Genomic DNA, 21,646 nt, shown 5'->3' with positions numbered 1-21,646 from the left:
CCACAGGAAAATGGCTCCTCCAGTCAGCAGATGGATGATCTGTTTGACATTCTTATTCAGAGTGGAGGTAAAACCCCATCCCCAGCTGCCTTCCTTACCTCTGGTCACAGGCCTATGATGCCATCTTGAAGGCCTGGGCAGGCACAGTCCTTTGACATGTATTCCTTGGATTTCCACAGCCCTGCAGTTAGGTGAACATGGCCTGCATTTATCCTTGTAGAGCCGTCTACAGAGTGTGAGGAGAGTCGTCCAAATACCTGAACAACAGCACTGTGACAAGGGGCAGAGAAGAGCCAGGGTTCTAGGGCAGGCCCTAGAAGGGTACTATCTTAGGGGCTGTGGAGTTGAGGGAACGGGGCAGAAGAGCATCAGGTCATGGCCACATCACGAGGGGCCTGGCCCCAGGTGGCGTAGTGTACATAGCCTAGAGCAGGGGTCTGACAAGGCCTCCCCGCTGCAATGACTGGTTATACAGGTGACACTGTGGTGAACTGTAGAGGTACTGCCAGGGGAGTAGTGCCTGATACTCAGGAGGTCTCAGGCTTAAGGGGAACATCTGGTGCTGAGTCTGCCATGGAGCCTTAATGGCCTTTCTGACCAGTGCAAGTGGCTGAACACCCTAGGCCTGAGCTTCAGTGGCCACTTTGTCCAGAACAAACCCCATCGGGACAAGGGGAGATTAATGAAGGAGTTGTAACCCCTGAGATCTGCTGTTTAAGGGATGGCAGAGGAAGAGTAGCTAAGATGCTACCTAGTCCCCCAAAGGACACTTGAGGATACCAGAGAAAGGCAGGTGGTGGCATCTGGGAAGCAGTGAACAGCTAGACGGGCATAGTTGATCTGAGACAAAGACCTGGAGGGTTTGTACAAAGTTTTGTCACATATAACAAAACTTGACAGTTGAGGTGCATTATGTACATTGGTGTTGCACAGCCATGTCTACCTCTCACAAACTAAAACTGGACCTTTAGATGAAACTCCTCACAGCCCCCATCCCTTCTGAGTGTGCCCACTCTGTACGTGGGCTCTTGTGGTTTTGGTCTGTATGTGAATGGTTTAGTTTACTTAACCTGTCCTCAAGGCTCATCCACTTGTCCATCACTGGACACTTGAACTGTTTGTCACTACTGCTGTCATAGTCTTTTGGTACATGCATATCCACAAGTGAGATTGCTGGATCAAACTGGTTTTGTTGATGTTTTGAAGAACCAGCCAATACTGCTTTTAAAACCTCTGTGAGCGACTTCACCTTCCCTCACACAGGTTCCAGTGACCCCACTTCCTCACCAACACTTCTGGTGTTGGGAACCTCATGTGTGTTCTTCCTGACCACTACCACCTACCTTCTGACCTGACAGTAGCCAGACTGTTGTGTAAGAAGTAGTTATTTTCCCAGGGCAACGCATTGCATTTCCCTAATGACCAGTGATGCTGTGAACCGTTACAGCCATGTGTAGATCTTTGGAGAAATCCCCTCCTTTGCCCTTTTATAAAAATGAAGTTGTTTTACAAACTGTTTATATATTCTGGGTATATGAATTCCCTTATCAAATCTGTGACCTGCAAATACTTCCATTTGGTGATACGTCTTTTCATTCATTTAATTTTTTTGGTACATGCACACTAGGCAAGCACTGTACCACTTATCCTCAGCTCCCACCAGGTTATAAGTTTTATCTCCTATAGTTAAGTCTGTAGTCAGATTTTTCTCTGGTTTTTGGTAAGGACTGTCCCATCATTTTCTTGTGCATATTCAAACCTGGTTTCTGACCCCATTTGTTGTCTCTGTTGGCAGAGATTTCAGCATATTTCAAGGAGCCACCATCCCTACCAGGAAAGGAGAAGCCACCCCCAACAGCAGCCTGTGGGTCCCTGCTGACACCACAACCCTCACCTTCGCCTTCGAATGAACTTCCCCAGGCTGCTCCTCCACCCGCCTCCCCAACTCTCCCAGGGCGCCTAGAGGACTTTCTGGAAAGCAGCACGGGACTGCCACTGCTGACGAGTGGGCACGAAGGGCCAGAGCCCCTCTCCCTCATTGATGACCTCCATAGCCAGATGCTAAGCAGCTCTGCCATCCTGGACCACCCCCCATCACCCATGGACACCTCTGAATTGCACTTTGCTCCTGAGCCCAGCAGTGGTATGGGCCTGGACCTGGCTGATGGCCACCTGGACAGCATGGACTGGCTGGAGCTGTCCTCTGGTGGCCCTGTGCTCAGCCTGGCTCCCCTCAGCACTGCAGCCCCCAGCCTCTTCTCCACGGACTTCCTGGATGGCCACGACTTGCAGCTCCACTGGGATTCCTGCTTGTAGCTCTCTGACTCTAGGCTAGGGAAGGGTCTGAAGTTGGGGAGCCACAGAACCATAGCCAGCGTGTGCTACCTGTGACTGGGAGCCTTGACAATCACAGTCCCTGGAGGCTGCAGCCAAGACCCTACACCTGGCTCAGGCTCATCCAGGGCAGGGAATACAAGCCGTCAAGAAACAACTCTGGGCCCATGCTGAGGTTGGTTGTGGGAAGCTGGCCAGACCCAGTTCAATTTGACCTCCTTTTCTGAGGTCAGAGGTGCACATCTGCTGAAGTTTGGCCCTGGAGTCAACCTACCTTCCTCTCCCTTTAAGGAAGAAACTGGCCAGGCTTCTACTTACCCATTCCCTATTTCAGCCAGTCCCAGGACCCTGTATCCCAAGAGGTGGCTTCCTGCCATTTTAATCTTGGTATAGTATAACCATTTAGTGGTTGGTGGCAAAAATCTGTATAGGTGTATATACCTCTATATTATATATCAACTTACATATATACATATATTTTTAGGTGTGGGGGGAGATGGGTGTGGCTACCTCCACCTGCTTTCACATGCAAAAGGCCTAGAGAGCTGCTTGACTTCATACAGGGTCATCATGAGGAGCCACATGGCCCAGTACCCAACCTGGCATGCAGCTGCCTAGGCCTACCCCACACACATTTGACATGCAGACAGACACCTGCCATTGCCTACACGCCATCCTGCCCTGCTTCCTGGCTCCTTAGTGCCACAAGGGCAGAAGTGCTTCCAGGTTCTCCAGGAGCTCTCTACCCACCCACATTCCGTCCCATCTCCCCACTGCAGCCACCCTGGCCTTGGGATGGGGGTGAGGGTGGGTGGGTCCTGGCTATACTTGCTGGGGGCTAGGAGGTACCTTCTGCCCAACCCCAGCCTTGTTCTGTCCTGATTCAATATAGAAAAGGGACAGAGCCATCAAAACCAGTGCTGGGACAAAAGTGGGGAAGCTGTGTGAACTTTTTAAAATAAAATAAAAAACACTGACTTGCCAGTCTGTTGTATTTGGTCCATCAGGGCTGAGAGATATGACTGGGATCCTGGGCCTTTTCCATGATGGCATCTAGAGGTCACACTATGAGACAAATATTCAGCAAGGGCCCAGGAGTCAAACCATTTCAAGTGGTTTTTGGTGGGGAAGTCTTGATAGAACTCAGGCCTGGCTAAACAAAAGATGGGAGGCTCTCTCACAAAATGAGTTTTATTTACAATCAAAGAGGGCAAGAGGACTTTATCTGCCATTAACCTGCCCCCTTCCTGAGCAGAGACCAGCACAGGTGTGGCTCTTCACAAGGTTTTTGGCTAGTACACCATATGGCTGGCACCCAGGACTTCTTTAAGGACCTTGGCAAGACACTCCCCCAGGAACATGGTAAGGAGAGAGGCTGAGCCGGCCCCCAGTGTCCTCTTCTGCCAACGTCAAGCATGGGGTGGCGAGGCCTGGACACTGAGCACGGGTCCTGGCCAGGGCTCTGCCCTCTTTCTGTTGAAGGGAGAGCAGCTAGCAGTGTCACCCATCTATGTCCCAGCTGAAGAGGTGGTGCTTCACCAGCATGTCCTGAACACCCTCCTTCAGTGGCTGCTTCTCTTCCTGTGCACACAACAGCCCCAGTCACTGGCAGGGACCACCCTGCAACCACACAGGTCACTTCTTCAGCCCAGACTGCACCACAGCCCTCCTGGCAAAAGCAATGCCAGGGACCAACCAAGCCACATACGCACCTCTCTCTTAGCAGGGAGCTCCCAGTCCTGGGAGAGGCTGAAGGCAAAGCAGCAGAGGACGCTAGGAACCAAGGACAGTCTGGTCATTCTGGGCTATTCTGCCAACCCACCAGCCTCCAATACCAAGTTCCAGGCCCTGCAGAGCTGCCCACTCACCCACCGGAGCTCACACTTGATCTGGACCCAGCCAGGGCTGCGCAGGAAGGACCAGGGCTGATACCACTTCTCCACAGTGGGCAGGCTGGAGCAGAGCACCTCCAGCCACAGGTGTAGTACCTGTTCACTAGGAACAAGGAAAAAGGAGGGTGGGGCTGGGCCCAGAGGACCCCAGCCTGCATCCCCTTCCCAGGAGCTCCTGCACACCCTCCACAGGAAGGTGGGGCCTCCCAAGTGGTCCAGAATCCCTGAGGATCACCCCCACCCCCACCCTGCACCTTGGCTCTGCCCTGTAGGGTACTCTCTGAAGACCTCTCTTTCTTTACACTTACTTGAGCCCCACACAGATAAGTGAGCGGAGTTTCACGTCCATTTGTGCGTGTGCAGCATCATGGGTCACATTCACAGACTGCACAGCCTGAGAAGGGTACAATGTCACTCAAGTGCCCGGTGGCTGGCTGGCCGGCCAGAGAGGTCTCAAGAATACTGGCAAGTGTCCTAACTTACCCGATACAGCAACTCTTCTGGAGTCAGGACTTTGCCATCTTCATCCAACCTGCAAGAACAAGAGTGCTATCACTGGCTGTCGTGCTAGACACAGGCAGGTATCACAGGTACTATGTATGTACCTGTATGTCTTACAGAGCACCAGGCGGGAATACACAGAATCAAAGTCTCTCTCGACCTCCCGGCCTGCTGCCTGTGGTGAACAAGACACAGTATGAGGGTGAGGGCAGTGACAGTGAGCAAATGCCACCACCCTGCTAGCTCTTTCCACCTCTTCCAGAGACCCAGGAAGGGCTGAGGTGAGCACCATGGGTACCTGTAGGGCTGGGACTGAGAAGAAGGCCAGGTGCCCGCAGTGATTACCTCCTCAATAAACAGCCAGGGGTGGCAGGCCCCTCCAAGCAAGGACGGCTTCTTCAGTCCATGTTCAAACAGGGCCTTGAGGGCTGGGCAGAGAGTCCCTCGCACAAGGTCTGTGACTCCTTCTGTCACAGAGTCATCCCCCGCAATAGAGTACTGATGGAGAGGATGTTTGAGAAGCCCAAGCCTGGCACCTGCAGGCATCCACCCTCTCCTGTCCTCCTGGCAGCTGCCACAAGCTAGGGCTCACTTGGGACATGGACCTGGCAGGCAGGAGGATGCCTCCACACCATGAGCTACAAGGAGCAGCTCTACACTCCTACCTCTTTGCTCCGTTCATCCAGGACCTCCACAAACTTGGCTGGAAACCAGCCTGTGGGAAGAAGTAGCCATGTGAGGAACAGCAGCAACCATCCCAACCCTTGTCCCCAAGGTCCAAAAGCAAAAGTCTCCCCAAACCACCCAGAACCTTCAAGCAGGTCAGGCATGCCAAGAAGACCAAGAGGAAAGAAAGCTCCCTCAGAGGCCAGGGGTCTGAGGCTGGGCAGGCCATGAAGAGGAAGGACTGGCACAGCAAAGGCTCATCTCTCTTGGCAGCCCTGTAGCAGACAGAAGCCCTTACCTCTAAGGCCGTTCAGCTCACCCACCCAGCAGTGCTCGTCCTTCTGAGAAATGATCTGAAAGAGAGAAGAGGACAGGGCTCAGGGCCTGCACAAACCATGGGATGTCCTCATGCCCAGCAGCATCAGCTCTCAGCAGGGAAGGCAGGGAGCAGGCAGCATGTGTGCCAGGCCCCCACACACCGTGATGATGTCGTTTTTTCGGAAGCCTAGCTCATCATCATCATGCCGCTCAAAGTCCAGCAGGGCCTTGGCCCGGCGCCGGTGGCTGCGTAAGCATGCCACATAGTTCTCATGGTCCCGCTGGTGGCTCTCCATGCTGTAGTCTGGGGTCAGCTCCTGCCAGAAAGGAAAGGCCCACCATGAAGGAAGAGCCTCAGTACCATGAATGGACTGGGGAAGGGGAGCCTGCCACTCACCACACTACAGTTCTTGGGGTCTGTGCACTGGAAGTGGCGAGCCACACGCAAAATGGCTTCTCGGAGGTCAGCTACCAGCTCTGTCTGCTTGATATTCTTGGCCTTGAGAGCCTCTAGGTCATCCTCCCCTAGGAGGCACACAGGCATGGTAACAGGCCCTGCCCAACCTCTAGAAGAATCAGCACAAACCCACACTGCTACTCACCAAAGAGCAGGGAGGTGATGCCAGACTTCCTCCGCTGAGTCCTGCGGCGTACAACCTGTGGGGAGGAAAGCCCATCAGCAGTGACCAAAGTAGCCACTCAGAATGGGAAGACACTAACTTGCCTGTGTCTCATTGGTGCCTGGACATTTCTAATGGCCTGAAGGAGACACTGAGATCAAACCAGATCTTCAGCTCAGGCTAGGGACAATGTCCTACTCACTTTCTGGCTCAGAGTCCAGGAATGCATGTTACCAAGGAAGCCTAAGTCACCCCCTAGTGGCCGTTTGATGGTCTAAATGGGCCATTGCAGGCATGTGCAGAGCTGGGTGGGATGGAGAGTGAGTGGCTCAGCAGGGGAGGGCCAGTCTGTTTCCCACAGCCCCTCACTCTGTGCTTTGGAAACACCATGATTTCTCCAAGATAGAGCCACCCTATTCAGCCCACCTACTCAGCCCACCTGAGAGAGGTTGGTGGTGGCACTAGTCCCCAGGGTCTGGCCTTGGTCTGCAATGAGATAGGCCAGGTGCTTGCGGCGTTGGGTCTCCACAGCCACATCAGTGAGGGAGCCAGCCAGCCGCATGGCCTCCCCCAGCAGTAGCTCGGCATCCTCCATCTGTGCTGGGATGTCTGACAGCGTGTTGAAGATGGAGGCTGAGTTCTCTGACTGTATCAGCTCTTCCTCCTTGGGGGGTGGGGAAGGTAAGGGAGCATGGCACTGGCACCCTCCTCAGAAATCTGTGCCCTTTAGCAGGCCCAGGAAAATCCCCATGTACACCCACACTCAGGGCTTCTCTCAGGCACCACTATGATGAAGGCTCAGTTATCTCAGTGTCCCCCCAGAGGAGGGTACCAAGGCTGCTGTACTTGGTACATGCTTTCCTGTTCTCAGTCTGGAAACTAGGTGGCCCAGACCAGGGAGCAGGAGACCCTACAAGCACCTTAAGGCGCAGCATGCCCAGCGTAGTCTGGAACAACACCAGGGAGCCCTCGTAGAAAAACAGGTCCCAGATGCGCAGCAGCAGTCTGATATGTACCACGCTGGCGAATGCCGTGAGGAACCAGTGCAGTGTGATCAGGGACAACTCTGTCAACAGACAACAAAGCCACAGCGGCTGAGACCAGGCTTGGCTGACAGGGAACAGCCTGGACGGGAGTGAGGCAGCTCCCAAAGAGCAGCAGAGAGGAGAGGAAGGGACGGGGCCAGAATGCAGAAGACAAGAGCAACACAAACCACGAGAGCATCTGCCACCAGCCTGACCATCAGCCTTTTGCTGATGCAACCTCAGAGTTGGCACTACCATCTTAGGATCATGGGACCTTGGGGGAGGAAGGCAGCCAGGTCTCACCAATGTCATGCTCCTGCAACAGTTTGTCCAAGCGAGGCAGGTACTGAACAATCAGGTGGCGCAGGACCCGCTGGTCAGTCTGGACACCCAGTAAGGTGGTGCTGAAGTAGGAAGCAGGCAGCAGGTCTTCGATAATGGCACACATCATCCAGAATGCATCTTCCTCCTCCAGGAATAGCAGGAGGCAGGCAGCCACCTAGCCAGAGAGGGGGACATGGGGCTTCTACCCAAGTATTCAAGTGAGCCAGAAAAGTTGCCCCAGTCTAATAGATAAGGGCTCTTGGGGTTACCTCCTGAAGGCATACTTTTTCAGTCTGGTTGAGAGGGCCCCTAGGAAAAGAAACCTGTTCCCATGGCCCTCCCAGGTCAATACTTGCCTCCCATCCTTATAACACCTTGAGGGAAAATATGCCTCACAAAAGGCTAGAGAAGACCCTAGTTGCCTCCCAGGCTACTCACCATGCCTGTGCCCTGGCAGTAGCCAATCTCTGGGTAGAGCCAGGCCAGTGCTCGGAGGACTCTGCGCAGGCGGGGCACCCCAATGCTGTTCACGTTGGCAAAGCAGGCATTGCTGGGCATGGTGCGGAGCAGGTCCTTTTCAATCTGTCAGATCCCCACCCCACCCCACAAGACCTTGTTTGATGCAACTGTAGACGGACACCCACCCAGTAAAGGAGAGAAGCTGTAGTAGGCTTCTGTCCCATCAAAGGGGATTCCTTACCGTTGAGGCCAAGGCTAACCCTCCCTTCTCCAGGATTAGATCCCATCAAGTATGGAATTGAGCCCACACAAGCCACCTGCCTGACCCAGATCTGTATTTAAAATTTCCTGCTCTTTCTAATGTGGAGCCATCTCCTGCATGTCCTTCCACACACTGGATACCTTTGCCTATTGCACTGAAGGACCTGGAAAGGAGCAAGTTTACTCCAGGCCACATTCACTAGTGAAGGGGCTGCTCACCCTGCCAAGGAGATCAACAAGGGGCAGTCCCAGAGGTGACATGGGCTCTGCCAAGCAGCTTCTCCCTACCAACTAACTGGCTGTCCCGTGTTACCTGTTTGGCAGCAATGGTCTCATCATTGGAACTGTTCTTTACAATCTCACGGTAGGACAACTCAGAGTTCTTTTTCTTCTGTAGTGCCCCAGATAGCCGCATCCACAACTAAAGGGAGAAGTCACATAGCAGTTTCTTTTGTAACAGACAGGGCACTTTCAACTCTCTGTGGGGTCTTTGTCTTTGTGGTCATCTCACCTGTGGCCTCATGCCATGTGGGATGCCAGCCAGCACTAGGGAGCGGAGTTTCTCAGAGCGGGGGAGGGAGACTGCAATCTTGTCCCAGGTAAGATCCCCTACATCGTGGTTGTGGGTAAACTCCAGGTGGGCCTGCCACCGTAGCCTCTGTGGGGGATCCTCCACCATGGGTGCACCTGCCATCTGGCTGCATCCAGGTTCAGAACCTTCCACCAAGAGAGAACAGAGGAGGAAGGAAAACATGTTCCTCACCCCACATCCCCCACAGCAGCCTGGTCTGTCCTTATGGGGCTTACTGCTGTCTCCAGGCTAGGTGTCTCCACTGTCCACAGCCTCCCAAGAGCTCTAGCCACACAGTCTTCTTAGTGGCAAGGAAACGAAACAGACCCTTCTTAAAGCAGCCCCAGACCCATGTCTCCATCCTCCAGAGGCCCCGGGGGGCTCCTTGTACCCTAAAAGCCAAATTCAATCCATTGCAAATACAATGGGCTTTGTGTATATATGTGTGTGAGCACATGTATGTGACAGTGCAGGTACAGAGGTCAGGGACAACTTCTGGGAATCAGTTCTCACCTTCCACCATGTGGGTCCCAAGAACAAAATCAGCTCACCAGGCATGGTGGCAAGAACCTTTACCCACCAAGCCATCTCACGGGCTCTGGATTTTCTTGCTTCTTATCTAGCCCAACTACTGGTCCATACCAAGACACCAACCTTTGCTTATAAGAGCCATGGCAGTGACTATCTCACTGGCCTCCACAGCAGTCACATAGACCTTTTCTAAGACATGTCAGCTCATGTCACTGTTCATGCTGAAGACCAAAGGCGTTCGTGCTCCATTGTCTGCTACTCTGCCCTCACCTCTCACCCCTTTCTTTTTCCTCCCTCCCTCCCTCCTCCATTCACTCCTGGGACCTGCACACCTGTCACTGTCGTTCCCCAGTTGTACTCCCTCCATCTCCTCCTTCTAGGCCTCCTGAAAAACCTTACTCAACTGCTTTATATGTAAATATTTCACCTCCCCTTTACTATACATCGAAAGCTCTTCATAGGTCTTCTTGCCCCGAGCATACTTTATTTCTGCTTGATTACAGCCTGTCTCCTCACCAGAATGGGAACTCTGTGTGGTCAAGACCATCTTTGAGGACATAAATGGAAAGAAAACACAGGCACCACAGCTTCATGAACCCCTTGAACACAAGAAGATAAAGTCTGTGGCCAGCAAACAATCTGTGTGGTGATTCCTGCCTACCGAGCCTCCTCGGCACTCACCCTAAGCCAAGCTCTTACCCTAGTTCTTAAAAACCTCAACCGTGGCCACACTTCACAGAGAAAATGCACAAGTCCTAAGTGTGCATCTTGATGGGTGTCAGTAAACAAAACACTGTTCCACATGTGGTTGTGAACACTCTGGACTCTAAATCTGGTGACCTATCAAAACACAAATGATTTCCATCATTCTAGAAAGTTCTCTGTGACCCTCTCAACCTGAGCTTTAACTTCCATTTTCTTGCAAATTAGAGCACCAAGGAAAACTAATGCCTGAGTTACAAATATGAGTGATGTGAAGTTGAGAGCTTCAGCTGAAGGAAGCAATCCTGCTATTCCTGGTGGCAGGCCATCATGGATCTGGCAGGCGGCCTTCCCAACAAGCTGGAGCACCTAGTCAGATGCCCTCTTACAGAAAAACGGCTATGCTAGGCATGGTGGCACACACCTTTAATGCCAGCATCCAGAAGCGAGGCAGGTGAACCTCTGAATTCAAGGCCAGCCTGGTCCACAGAGAGTGTGCCAGGACAACCAAGGCTACATAGAGAAACCCTGTCTCAAAGAACAAAACAAACAAAAACAGCTGCAGAAGTATCACAATCAATTTGTTGCCATTAAGGATGTGTAAAGTAATGTTTAAAATCCTTAAGTAACAGGAAATGCTCCTGATGTAATGTGACATTTCATAGTGTCAGGGAACGAATACCTCATGCAGCAGCAGCTCCCTCAAATTGTGGGACTATGGATTCTTTTTTTTAAAAAAACCGCTCCCCACCACACAGGGTTTCTCTGGAGCACTGGCTGTCCTGAAACTCCCAAGTGCTGGGATAAAAGGTGTGTGTCACCGTGCTTGGCCTTCATTTTGCTTTAATCATCATCCCTTTCTGCACTGTGTAACTTTTTAAAAATATACATAACTGCTATGTTATATAAAGATCAATAAAATTTATCTCAAAAAAAACAAAACAAAAGTTCCCATAAATTTACATCACTCTCAGATATACTCTGTCCTTAACTCTTTAAATGCCACCCCCAGACCTCAGAGGTCACACGTGGTGGAATGCAAAACACAGGGCGAGAATCCTCTCAAGGACATCAGGAAGAACACACAGAAGAGGCTGTGTCTTACCTTCCTTGTCCACACGGAAACCAAATTCATCATAGCAGAACTCAGGTTGGTCCACAGACTCTTCCTTCTAGAATCAGGATTAGGAAGCAGGCTGTCTATCCACTGTGAAGCAGTTCCAAAAGATGCCACCCATATGGCTGACCGCTAAAACCTACCCTGATAAAGGCTACCCATCTATGATGCCTTCTCTGGCCATCATTAAAGTACAAAGGGTCACTACCATGACTGAATTCAACTGTGTCTCCATAACAGTCTTCCTCCTAGCTAATGACTAAGTCCTACAGGCCTAAGACACTAAAATGTCATCTCCAGTAGGGAGCCTGTGACCCTGTGTGAGGGGGAGGGGGGCCATCCGCATGGGAGCATGGCAGGGTGATACTTGTCTATGTCAACTGCTATACCTGTGTGTACTTTGCCAGGATCTCCTGGGGCCATATGCTTGGAGTCAGGGCAGAAAAAGGGCCACTGGCAGAAGGCATGTGATTTCCTACAAAGACCAGAGAGAACAATCAAGAAAAGCAGAAACACCAGGCATGGTAGCACACACTTTTGATCCCAGCAGAGACAGACGAATCTAAACCTGAGGCCAGCCTAGTGAGTTCTCATTCCAGGCTAGCCAGGAGTACATAGTGAGAGCCTGTCTAAAACAAACAAACAAACAAACAAACAAAAAATCACATAGAAAGTACTGGCTATGCAGAGTGGACTGATAAGGCTGGCAGAGAAACCTGAAACTGAGCACTGTGGAAGAGCAGCAGCAGCATGTCCAACATATAAACGCAGACTTTTTTTCTTTCTAGCTTTGAGACAGGGTTTTTCTGTGTAACAGCCTAGCCTTGGAATTCACTTTGTAGATCAAGATGGCCTTGAACTCAGAGATCCACCTGCCTCTGCCTCCTGGATGCTAAGACTAAAGGTGTACACCACCAGCGTCCAACCTAAACTCAGACTCTACCTCCTTTCCCACCATAGTGGGAGGATTCACAGGCCAGAGGAGAAAGAAGCTAGAGACATGAACAGAGAAAGACAGTTTCAGTCACTGACCCAAGAGCCCAAACCTTCTCTTCCCCCTTTTTCACCTCTCTCATCTACAAGATTGCTTTTCAGTTGTTTGGGTTGTTTTTGAGAAACGGTCTCATAGCTCAGGCTTCCTTCAAACTTGCTATATGCTGTGGCAGGCCTTCAATGCCTCATCTTCCTCTGCCTCCACAGAAGGTTAATTATGAAACTGGAAGTCAGCTCTACCACAGCCCCTGGTGAGTATGCAGGCCTTGTCCCCACCTGACATCATGTGCGGTAGACAGTAGCAGGTCTTCACAGATCCAGGCTTAGATGGTCATTACTGGCATCTCTGATGGTCATGAGGTTCCTTAGGCTTCATCTGTCCTGTAAGAGAGCAAAGGGGAGGTTGTCCCACACCACACCTCAATCCTGGAAGGAGAGTCCTCTCTGTCCAATCCACCGCTCAACTAGGAGATGTCTACTGCCATTTCTCTCTCTCTCCCTCTCTTTCTTCTTGAGACAGGGTTTCTCTTTGTAGCACTGGCTGTCCTAAAACTTGCTTTGCATTAATTGGATACTTCAGAGCTCATAGTCTGTACCACAGTAAGGTGGTTGCATGCCCTTAACCCCAGTACTTGGGAGGCAGAGACAGCCTGGTCTACTGAGCTAGTTCCAGGACAGCCTCCAAAGCCACAGAGAAACCTGTCTCAAAAAAAAAAAAAACAAAAACAAAAACAAAAAAACAAAGGGCTGGAGAGATGGCTCAGAGGTTAAGAGCACCGACTGCTCTTCCAGGGGTCCTGAGTTCAATTCCCAGCAACCACATGGTGACTCACAACCATCTGTTATGAGATCTGGTGCCCTCTTCTGATATGCAGATTTACATGGAAGCAGAATTTATATACATAATAAATAAATAAAATCTTTAAAAACAAAACAAAAACAAAAAAAAAGAAAACAAAAAACAAAGAGAGAGGGGATATCTCTCAGGGCAAGGGGGAGGGGAATGTCTTCTGGGGATCTGGATTCTGGCATCATTCAGTTATGCTAATCTCCACTTGTTTAGGCCCTAGGCAATTATCTTTCACTTCTGTGAATCTCAGTTTTCTTTATCAATAAAATGAATACCACCACCTATGCCTTACAAAGATCATGTGAAGGGACCAGCTCCCCATTTCGGCAGCCATGACAGTAACACATGCTCGCTATGACCTTGTCTAATTCACTAGAGGTTAGGCGCCTGCCTCGTGACAAGGAACCAATCAGAAGTTAGCTGGTGGTGCTATGCTTTACGACTCTGAGTGTGATTTACGGACAAGTGCACAGCAATGACTCGCAGAGCATAGCAACCACCCTGGAAGGGCCTATGGGCCATAACAACCAGTTGGCCAATCAACACAGGGCAAGCCCTCCAAGCCTGGAGGCACACCAGTCGTGAGCCTCTGTGTACCCCTAGACACTCCCCTTACGCTGCCCTATAAGATCTCTCTCTGCAGTTAGTTTGAGCTGTCTTTTGCGAGCCATCCACCATGGCGGGTGGGTGAAAGACCCGCGCTAACATGGGGTTAGCTCGTTAAAAAACAATAAAGCCTTGGGGCTGGAGAGATGGCTCAGAGGTTAAGAGCACCGGCTGCTCTTCCAGAGGTCCTGAGTTCAATTCCCAGCACCCACATGGTGGCTCACAACCATCCTTTATGAGATCTGGTGCCCTCTTCTGGTGTACAGATATACATGGAAGCAGAATGTTGTATACATAATAAATAAATAAAATCTTAAAAAAAAAAAAAAACACCAATAAAGCCTCATGCAGTTTGCAGCAAGCTCTTGAATCTGCCTGGTGATTGGGGTGACCTCGGTCATGGCCTGGGACCCCGATACCTGAGTTTTCCGGGGGTCTAACACATGAAGATTAAGTAAAATAATGCAAATAAGGCCCTCAAGCATACCATCTGATTTACCATTAGGAAACTGGGGATCATAGTAATTTCTAGAAAATGACTGTTGAGGAAAAAAAATGACTTGGTATCTGAGACTTAGGTCCAGACTGTAGTACACTAAAAATTATTAAGACATAATAAAATTTCTGGTATTTGTGTATGATAGCCTACAAAACCAATATCAAATGGTTTGATGTAACATATCCCCAGATAAGATCCTAAGACTCGGCACATAACCACAAAGGAGATCATTTAAAGTTATTCTTGAAGAAGGGATTTTGAGAGCCCATCCCTTGTGAAGGGATGCTCTCTTGACCTGGACACATAGGGAAGGACCTAGGCCTGGCCCAGGATGATGTGGTAGACTTTGAGGAGCCCCTTTTGAGGCCTTTACTCTGCCTGGGAGTGGAGGGGGGATGGCTAGGGGCAGGTGGGATGTTGGGGGGGAGGGGAGGGAGAGGGAGAGGGAGAAGGGATTGACATCTGAAGCAAGCTTGTTCCTAATTTGAACTAATAAAATAAAAATAAATAAAGTTATTCTTGAAGACGAGCAGGGCATCCAGGCATGGTGACAAATACCAGTACTCAGGAGGCAGAGGCAACCAGACCTCTGTGAGTTTGAAGCCAGCCTGGTCTATATAGTGAGGTCCAGGCCAGCCACAGCTGCATAGTAAGACCCTGTCTGAAAAATAAGACCCTGTCTGAAAACATGGCAGAGCAAAAAGCATGGAGGAAAATAGGTTTTGTTTGTTTGTTTGTTTAAGATATATTTATTTATTATGTATACAGGGTTCTGCCTGCATGTATGCCTGCAGGCCAAAAGAGGGCACCAGATCTCATTATGGATGGTTATGAGCTACCATGTGGTTGCTGGGAATTGAACTCAGGACCTCTGGAAGAGCAGCCACTGTTCTTAACCTCTTAGCCATCTCTCCAGCCCAGAAAACAGGTTTTTAAAGTGGAGGAAATGACATCTGCTGTGGAGGGCAGAGGGGCTGGAAGACAATTCTCAATCAGAGATTCCCTTCTTAGCAGCCTCCTACTCACTTGTCACCTAGCAAACAATGACTGAGTCCTGAGCTAGGCAGCCCAACTGCAAACAAAGTCAGGCTGTCGCTGAGTAGTTGAAAACCAGATGGTATTGTGAGTTTCAGAAGAGAGGGGTTATCTGTATCATATTGGAAAGAGCCTTTGAGAGCTGAGGTCTGAGCAAGGGTCCAAGGGAAGCAAGGAATCAAGGCCTGAACTTCACTGAGATATCCAGATGCAGGAGGTGCAGGTGCGGGGGGAATCTGGGGTGCAGTGAGGGGAAAGGACTGAAAGGAAGCAACAGCAGGGGCCAAGAGCACCTTACCCTGAGGATAGGCATTTGACCTTTATTCTCAGAGAGTGGAGAGATCAGGAGGTTCTGAACAGCCATGAAGCAAAATCTGATGGGATTAGATAAACTCTTCAGATGCCCAGAAGTCTATAGAGAATTCAGGGCCAGAGCAGATGGCCCAGAAGGAGATGATGTGGGCTTTGCCTGGATGAAAGCATTGAGAAATGGTGAGATTGTGGATACGTTTTAACAGGCTGCGAGCTTCAGCTTTGGATTTTGTATGCATGTGTGCATCTGTGCTATTTTTGTGTGTGTTGTATATATGGATACATAGAGTTCTTCAGCCTGTCCTTAAGCCTCCCAGATGTGATACTGCTAAGCTGGGCAGGCAGGTTTTTCAGCTTCTAGTTGCTGTGGAAAATTCCCTGGAAGCACCATCTGGGAATTGACAGGAGTGGCCCAAGGAGTTACTCATGCCTTGTTACCTGTCCTCCTGTTGCCATAGGGGTTTTAAGAAGCAGAAACTGGAGAGATGGCTCAGAGGTTAAGAGCACTGGCTGCTCTTCCAAAGGACCTGAGTTCAATTCCCAGCAACCACATGGTGGCTCACAACCATCCGTTATGAGATCTGGTGCCCTCTTCTGGTGTGCAGATATACATGGAAGCAGAATGTTGTATGCATAATAAATAAATAAATAAATAAATAAATAAATAAATAAATATCTTAAAAAAAAAAAAGAAGCAGAAACTTTAGAAAACCTGTAACTGATGCAGCCTATCCTCAGGTCAAATGCCTATCCTCAGGGTAAGGTGCTCTTGGCCCCTGCTGTTGCTTCCTTTCAGTCCTTTCCCCACACTGCACCCCAGATTCCCCCCGCACCTGCACTTTGGTGGTGCTCTGAAGAAACTCGTAACAATTAAATGCACATGCTAAAGGAGCCAGTCCTGATGACACGTATCCTTCCCCAGCTTACCAACCCATATTGCTAGACAAATATGCCGCTGTATGCAGGCACAAAGGTACTGCTCATTTCCTGTGGTCTCCTGACATGGATTGCAGGGACCTATACCCCTACAAGGCAGCAGGGCTGCTGCCAGAAAAGTGGCTTTCTACAGGCATCTGCTAGGAAAAGCAAAGGCTGAACCAAAATACGCAAAACCACTCGCTGATTTCTGGTTGCACCTAAGATCTCGAAGATCACTTTTTCCTCTGTAAAGAGATGAATGAAGCAATGCTGAAAACTACAGATAACAGATAACCTTATAAGAGCAGTTAGCTCAGAGCTGGGAAAGTCTGAGAAAGACTAAAGAAAGGCCACTCTAGATGCTCCTAGCACCTACTTGGTGGCTCACAACCATCCACAATTCCAGTTCCAGGAGATCCAGTGTTTTTGTCTGACCTCCTTGGGCACCAGGCGTATATACATGCATGCAAAGACACTCATACACATAAAATAAAATAAATAAAAAATAAATTGTAATAAAAGTTTTTATTAAATAATAAAAATTGGGTATTGCCACTGTGACAGTATAAAGGGCTTGACCTTTAAGAGATGATTAGGTGTGTGCACACCTTTAGTCCCAGCGCTTGGGAGACAGGCTGGAGGATCTTTGAGTTCAAGGCCAGCCTGGTTTACAGAGCAAGGGAGCAGAGCCAAGAGGATTGCAAGTTTAAGGTCAGCTGTCTATATAATGGGATCCTGGCTCAAAACAAACAAAAGGTAATTGAGCCATTAAATTCATTAGACAGGAATGTGGAGTCTACTGGTCTTGGATTGTTGTTGTTGTTATATGTTTTATGATCTGACCTATGTTACCCAGGCTGGTCTTGAACTTGTGGACTCAAATGATCTTTCCACCTCAGCCACAAGTGCTGGAACTACAGACATTTACCAGTATGCCCAGCTTGGTCTTATTTTTTTTTTATGTTATTTTCTTTGGAAGTACTCAAGACTATACTGTTTGAGGTTTCAGATTTTTTCAGAATTTGGAAAATCTAAATAGACTTTATTAGGGAAGTATCCTTAACTGGAAAATCTAAAACTTTATTTATTTGAGATAGGGTCTCTCTACACATCCATGGCTGTCTTGGAACTTGCTATGTAGACTAGGCTGGCCTCAACTTCACAGAGATTTGCCTTGTCTGTATGCTCAGATTAAAGAGATGCATCACCATATCTGGCCTGAAACTTGTTTTTTCTTTTTCTGCCTCCCCCCTCCCCCAGGGTTTCTCTGTGCAGCCCTGGCTGTCCTGGAACTTGCTCTGTAGACCAGGCTGGCCTCGAACTCACAGAGATCCACCTGCCTCTACCTCCCAAGTGCTGGGATTAAAGGTGTATGCCACTACAGCCCAGCCTAGCCTGATACTTTTTAAGCATTAGAAACACTAAAATACTCCCACCGGGGCGTTGGTGGCACATGCCTTTAATCCCAGCACTTGGGAGGCAGAGGCAGGCAGATCTCTGTGAGTTCGAGGCCAGCCTGGTCTACAGAGCGAGTTCCAGGACAGCCTCCAAAAGCCACAGAGAAACCCTGTCTCAAAAAAAAAAAAAAAAAAAAAAAAAAACAGAATAAAAAAAGAAAAAAAAACACTAAAAAACTCTTAAGAGTACTTGCTGCCCTTCCAGAGGACCCAGGTCCAATTCCCAGCACTCAAATGGTGGCTCACAACTGTCTGTAACTCCAGTTCCAGGGGATCCTATGTCTTTTTCTGGCCTCTGAGGTGCACATATATGTATATATTTGGCATAAATACCTCTACACACAAAACAATCAAATAATAACTTAAAGATTTTCAAGATCTATCTTTTTATGTGTAGCGGTGTTTGCCTGCATGTATGTATGTATGGCTCTGGTGCCCAAGGAGATCAGAAGGGATTCAAGTCTCTGGTCCTGGAATTTCAGATAGTTGTGAGCCATCACATAGGGTGCTGGGAGTTGAATCTGGATCCTTACAAGAGCAACAAGTGCTTTTAACCACCAAGGCATCTCTGCAGCCCAAAATAATAACTAAAATGTAATGCTCAGTGTAGTAGTGCAAGTCTTTAATTTCAACACTCAGGAAGCAGAAATAGGTAGATCTCCACAGGTTTGAGGCCAGCCTGGTCTACACCGTGTGTTCCAGGTCAGCCAGAACTATCTATCTCCAAATTAATTCATTAATTAACTAATTACAGGTAGTGTTATAGTATACTATTATAATTAGAAATAATTACAACTTAGAATGGTACTGATGACAAAGCTACTACTCACCACCTCAAATTCCCTTCTTTGGGGATTTAATGTTTATGCAAAATCAAGTGGAGAAAAAGTGGAGGAGAGAGGGGAGAAAGTGCAAATAGTCTATGACTGTGAAAAGGACTTTTTTCCCCTCTCATTTGTAGGTAACACTTTGCCAACAGAGCACAGCTTGAATTTGACATCTTCGTAACCTAGGAAAATATGAGCTTCTTAAACTGCTAAATGGTAAAGCCGTCACTTTTCAAATTATTGTAGGAAGCCCCAACAGTCTAAATAAACACCGGAAAATGACTGCAATGCCTTGAAACTAGAGCTGGCAAGCTCCAGGTTTATTATGTAAATGATGGACAAGGTATCCCAGGTACCCAAGCTTTCATATGGGGCTGCAGACAATTCCCAGTATGCTGACATGAAATATTTTTTCAAAAGCAAAAGACATGAAAGCAGCCTACAGAAAACAAGATACTTATCAAGGAGAAGAGCAAACTACACTCCTAGGGGAAAACCTATTTTTACAACAGTTCCATGTCCCCAAGTTCTGTGCAAATGCCCACAGGACCATCTTACCATTGGCAACATATTAAAATGTAAACACAAATGAAAGCTGAAGTTGCAGCAACTAGACAAATCAGCTCTCTGGTGAGAGGTGGGAGGAGGGAAGACAACTGGCTACATGGCTACAAGACCTTGTCATACAAACAAATAACAGTCTCTAGATTATAAACAGCCACTAGGTTTATAATGTATGACAAAAAAAATTCTGGACTCTCCTTTTTTTTTATTTTATTAGTTCTGGTTAGGGAACAAGCTTATTTCAAGTCCCTTCTCCCTCTCCCTACCCTCACCCCCAACCCTCCTCCCCCACCCCCAGCCCACCCTCCACCCCATCCACCCACCACTCCCCAGGCAGGGTAGGGCCCTCAATGGGGGCTCTGTAAAGTCCACCAAATCTTCCTGTGCTGTGGACTCTCCTTTTGTTTGGGTTTGTTTGTTTGTTTGAGACAGGATCTCACTATGTGGCACTGGCTGGCCTGGAGATTACTATGTAGACCATGCTGGCCTTGAACACACAGGGATCCACCTGCCTCTGCCTCCCGAGTACTGGGAAAAAAGGTGTGTGCCACCACCGCCTAAATCCTTTGACCTTTTTAATAACCCTCTAAACAACATAAAAAATTCTGGGGCTGGCTACTAAAGAGATGGTCCAGCAGTTAAGAGCACTGGCTGCTCTTCTGGAGGACCCAAGTTCAATTCCAGCATCCACAAGGCAGCGCACAACTGTCTGTAACTCCAGTCCCAGGGGATTCAATACCCTCTTCTGGCCTCCATAGGCACTACATGTACGAGGTACAAAGATATACATACAAGCACAACATCCATACACATACAATAAAAGTAAAGGAAAATAATTTAAAAAAACAGCCAGGCGTTGGTGGCGCACGCCTTTAATCCCAGCACTCAGGAGGAAGAGGCAGGCGGATCTCTGTGAGTTCGAGACCAGCCTGGTCTACAAGAGCTAGTTCCAGGACAGCCTCCAAAGCCACAGAGAAACCCTGTCTCGGAAAAAAAAACAAAACAAAAAGAAATAATAATAATAAAATTATAAATAAATAAAAAGGGTGTGTCTTAAGAAAAGTATAACCTGGGCCAGTGAGAGATGGTTCAGTGGGTAAAACTGTGCAAGCCTGTTGACCTGAGTTTAGTCACTGGAATCCATGGCTCAAAGAAAGAACCAGTTCCTGAAAGGTGTCCTGATCTCCACACAGATGCCACTCTCACACACATAACAAGTAAGAGAGTCAAGAGAAAAGCATGACCTGGGTGAAGAGATGGTGCGGCAGATAAAGCACTTGCTAACATGTAAGCATTCAAAGGGGAGTTTGGATCCCAAGACGCTACATAGAAGCTGAGCTGGTGTGGCTGCTTACCTGTAATCTTAGCACACGGGGTTAGAGGTGGGAGGGTGAAGACAAGGAATCCCAGAAGCTGACTAACTAGACAAAATGGCCAACTCCATGCTTATCATGAAACTCTATCTCAATATACAAGATGGAAATAATAATCAAGGACACCTGATGTCAACTTTGGGCTTCGATACATGCGCACCTGCACATGCATACACATATGTACACACTACACACAGATACATACACAAAAAGAAATTTAGAAAACAAACAAACAAACAAACAAACCAACAGGGCATCACTATGTAGCTAACTCTGGCTGGCCTGGAACTCGATATTCAGACCAGACTGGCTTCAAACTCAGAGATCCACATGTCTCTACTCACTGAGCCATTTCTTCAGGCCCCTTCAAGGATATGTTAACTGGCAGATCTCAAACTGCTGACTGTGCTGACATCACCTTTCTGGTGCTGACGCTGCTGGGTCTGCGAAGGAAAACACTGAGACCCAGTAGTCTGAATTACCCTTTGACCAATCTTTCAAACCCTGTAACAAACCCTCCCCTTTCCAACTCCCATGTTCATCTATTTCCCTCTCCTGAAAGAATCAATCATTGATAGATGCTACTTCATACTGTTTATGTACATGTCTGTCTGTCCTATATCTAGTACCTGGCCCAGAGTCTGATCTAGGGCAGGTGTTAACTGGAGGATAATAACCTAGTAACTCCCAATGTACAATATTTTTTAGGTCCTGCTCACAATAAACTTCATCTGACTATTTCTTCTTCAATGCTCAAGCATTAGCTTCTTTAATACTCCCTCCCTCTGCCTCAGTTTGTGTTTAGTGTTTGTCTTAGTTGGGGTTTCTATTGCTGTTAGAACCAAAACAACTCAAGGAAGTAAGGGTTTATTTCGTTTACACTTCCAGGAA

The 21,646-nt window shown here is 48.5% G+C and overlaps 2 protein-coding genes across 14 annotated transcripts in view; one reads left to right on the top strand and one right to left on the bottom strand.

The window, feature by feature from the left end:
• Mrtfa (myocardin related transcription factor A) overlaps positions 1-3,318 on the top strand; it is a 172,092-nt gene extending 168,774 nt beyond the window's left edge. For all 3 annotated transcript variants that reach the window (XM_027404054.2, XM_027404053.2, XM_027404052.2), the window contains 2 exons: positions 7-67; positions 1,796-3,318. In XM_027404054.2, coding sequence (XP_027259855.1) covers positions 7-67; positions 1,796-2,316 — 582 coding nt within the window. In that variant the 3' untranslated portion in view covers positions 2,317-3,318. The remainder of the gene's footprint in view (positions 1-6; positions 68-1,795) is intronic.
• Positions 3,319-3,507: 189 nt separating this feature from the next.
• Sgsm3 (small G protein signaling modulator 3) overlaps positions 3,508-21,646 on the bottom strand; it is a 29,787-nt gene continuing 11,648 nt past the window's right edge. Inside the window, exons 2-22 of one of the 11 annotated variants that reach the window (XM_027404057.2) lie at positions 12,591-12,695; positions 11,711-11,796; positions 11,310-11,376; positions 8,912-9,120; positions 8,714-8,821; positions 8,119-8,262; positions 7,660-7,855; positions 7,252-7,397; positions 6,771-6,995; positions 6,314-6,368; positions 6,109-6,236; positions 5,873-6,028; positions 5,692-5,746; positions 5,393-5,442; positions 5,073-5,225; positions 4,832-4,902; positions 4,710-4,758; positions 4,535-4,620; positions 4,217-4,329; positions 4,047-4,107; positions 3,508-3,954 (exon numbers count right to left, since the gene is read on the bottom strand). In XM_027404057.2, coding sequence (XP_027259858.1) covers positions 3,897-3,954; positions 4,047-4,107; positions 4,217-4,329; positions 4,535-4,620; positions 4,710-4,758; positions 4,832-4,902; positions 5,073-5,225; positions 5,393-5,442; positions 5,692-5,746; positions 5,873-6,028; positions 6,109-6,236; positions 6,314-6,368; positions 6,771-6,995; positions 7,252-7,397; positions 7,660-7,855; positions 8,119-8,262; positions 8,714-8,821; positions 8,912-9,120; positions 11,310-11,376; positions 11,711-11,796; positions 12,591-12,600 — 2,226 coding nt within the window. In that variant the 5' untranslated portion in view covers positions 12,601-12,695 and the 3' untranslated portion in view covers positions 3,508-3,896. Of the gene's footprint in view, positions 3,955-4,046; positions 4,108-4,202; positions 4,330-4,534; positions 4,621-4,709; positions 4,759-4,831; positions 4,903-5,072; positions 5,226-5,392; positions 5,443-5,691; positions 5,747-5,872; positions 6,029-6,108; positions 6,237-6,313; positions 6,369-6,770; positions 6,996-7,251; positions 7,398-7,659; positions 7,856-8,118; positions 8,263-8,713; positions 8,822-8,911; positions 9,121-11,309; positions 11,377-11,710; positions 11,797-12,590; positions 12,696-21,646 lie in introns of all 11 variants that reach the window. The other 10 variants (XM_027404061.2, XM_027404059.2, XM_027404060.2 and 7 more) reach the window with 10 other exon arrangements.

This window comes from Cricetulus griseus, chromosome 2 (genome assembly GCF_003668045.3).
Source record: "Cricetulus griseus strain 17A/GY chromosome 2, alternate assembly CriGri-PICRH-1.0, whole genome shotgun sequence".
In the NCBI taxonomy this organism is placed as follows: domain Eukaryota; kingdom Metazoa; phylum Chordata; class Mammalia; order Rodentia; family Cricetidae; genus Cricetulus; species Cricetulus griseus.
The sequence above is the reverse complement of the archived record's forward strand: the minus strand, read 5'-3'. Positions and strand labels throughout refer to the sequence as shown.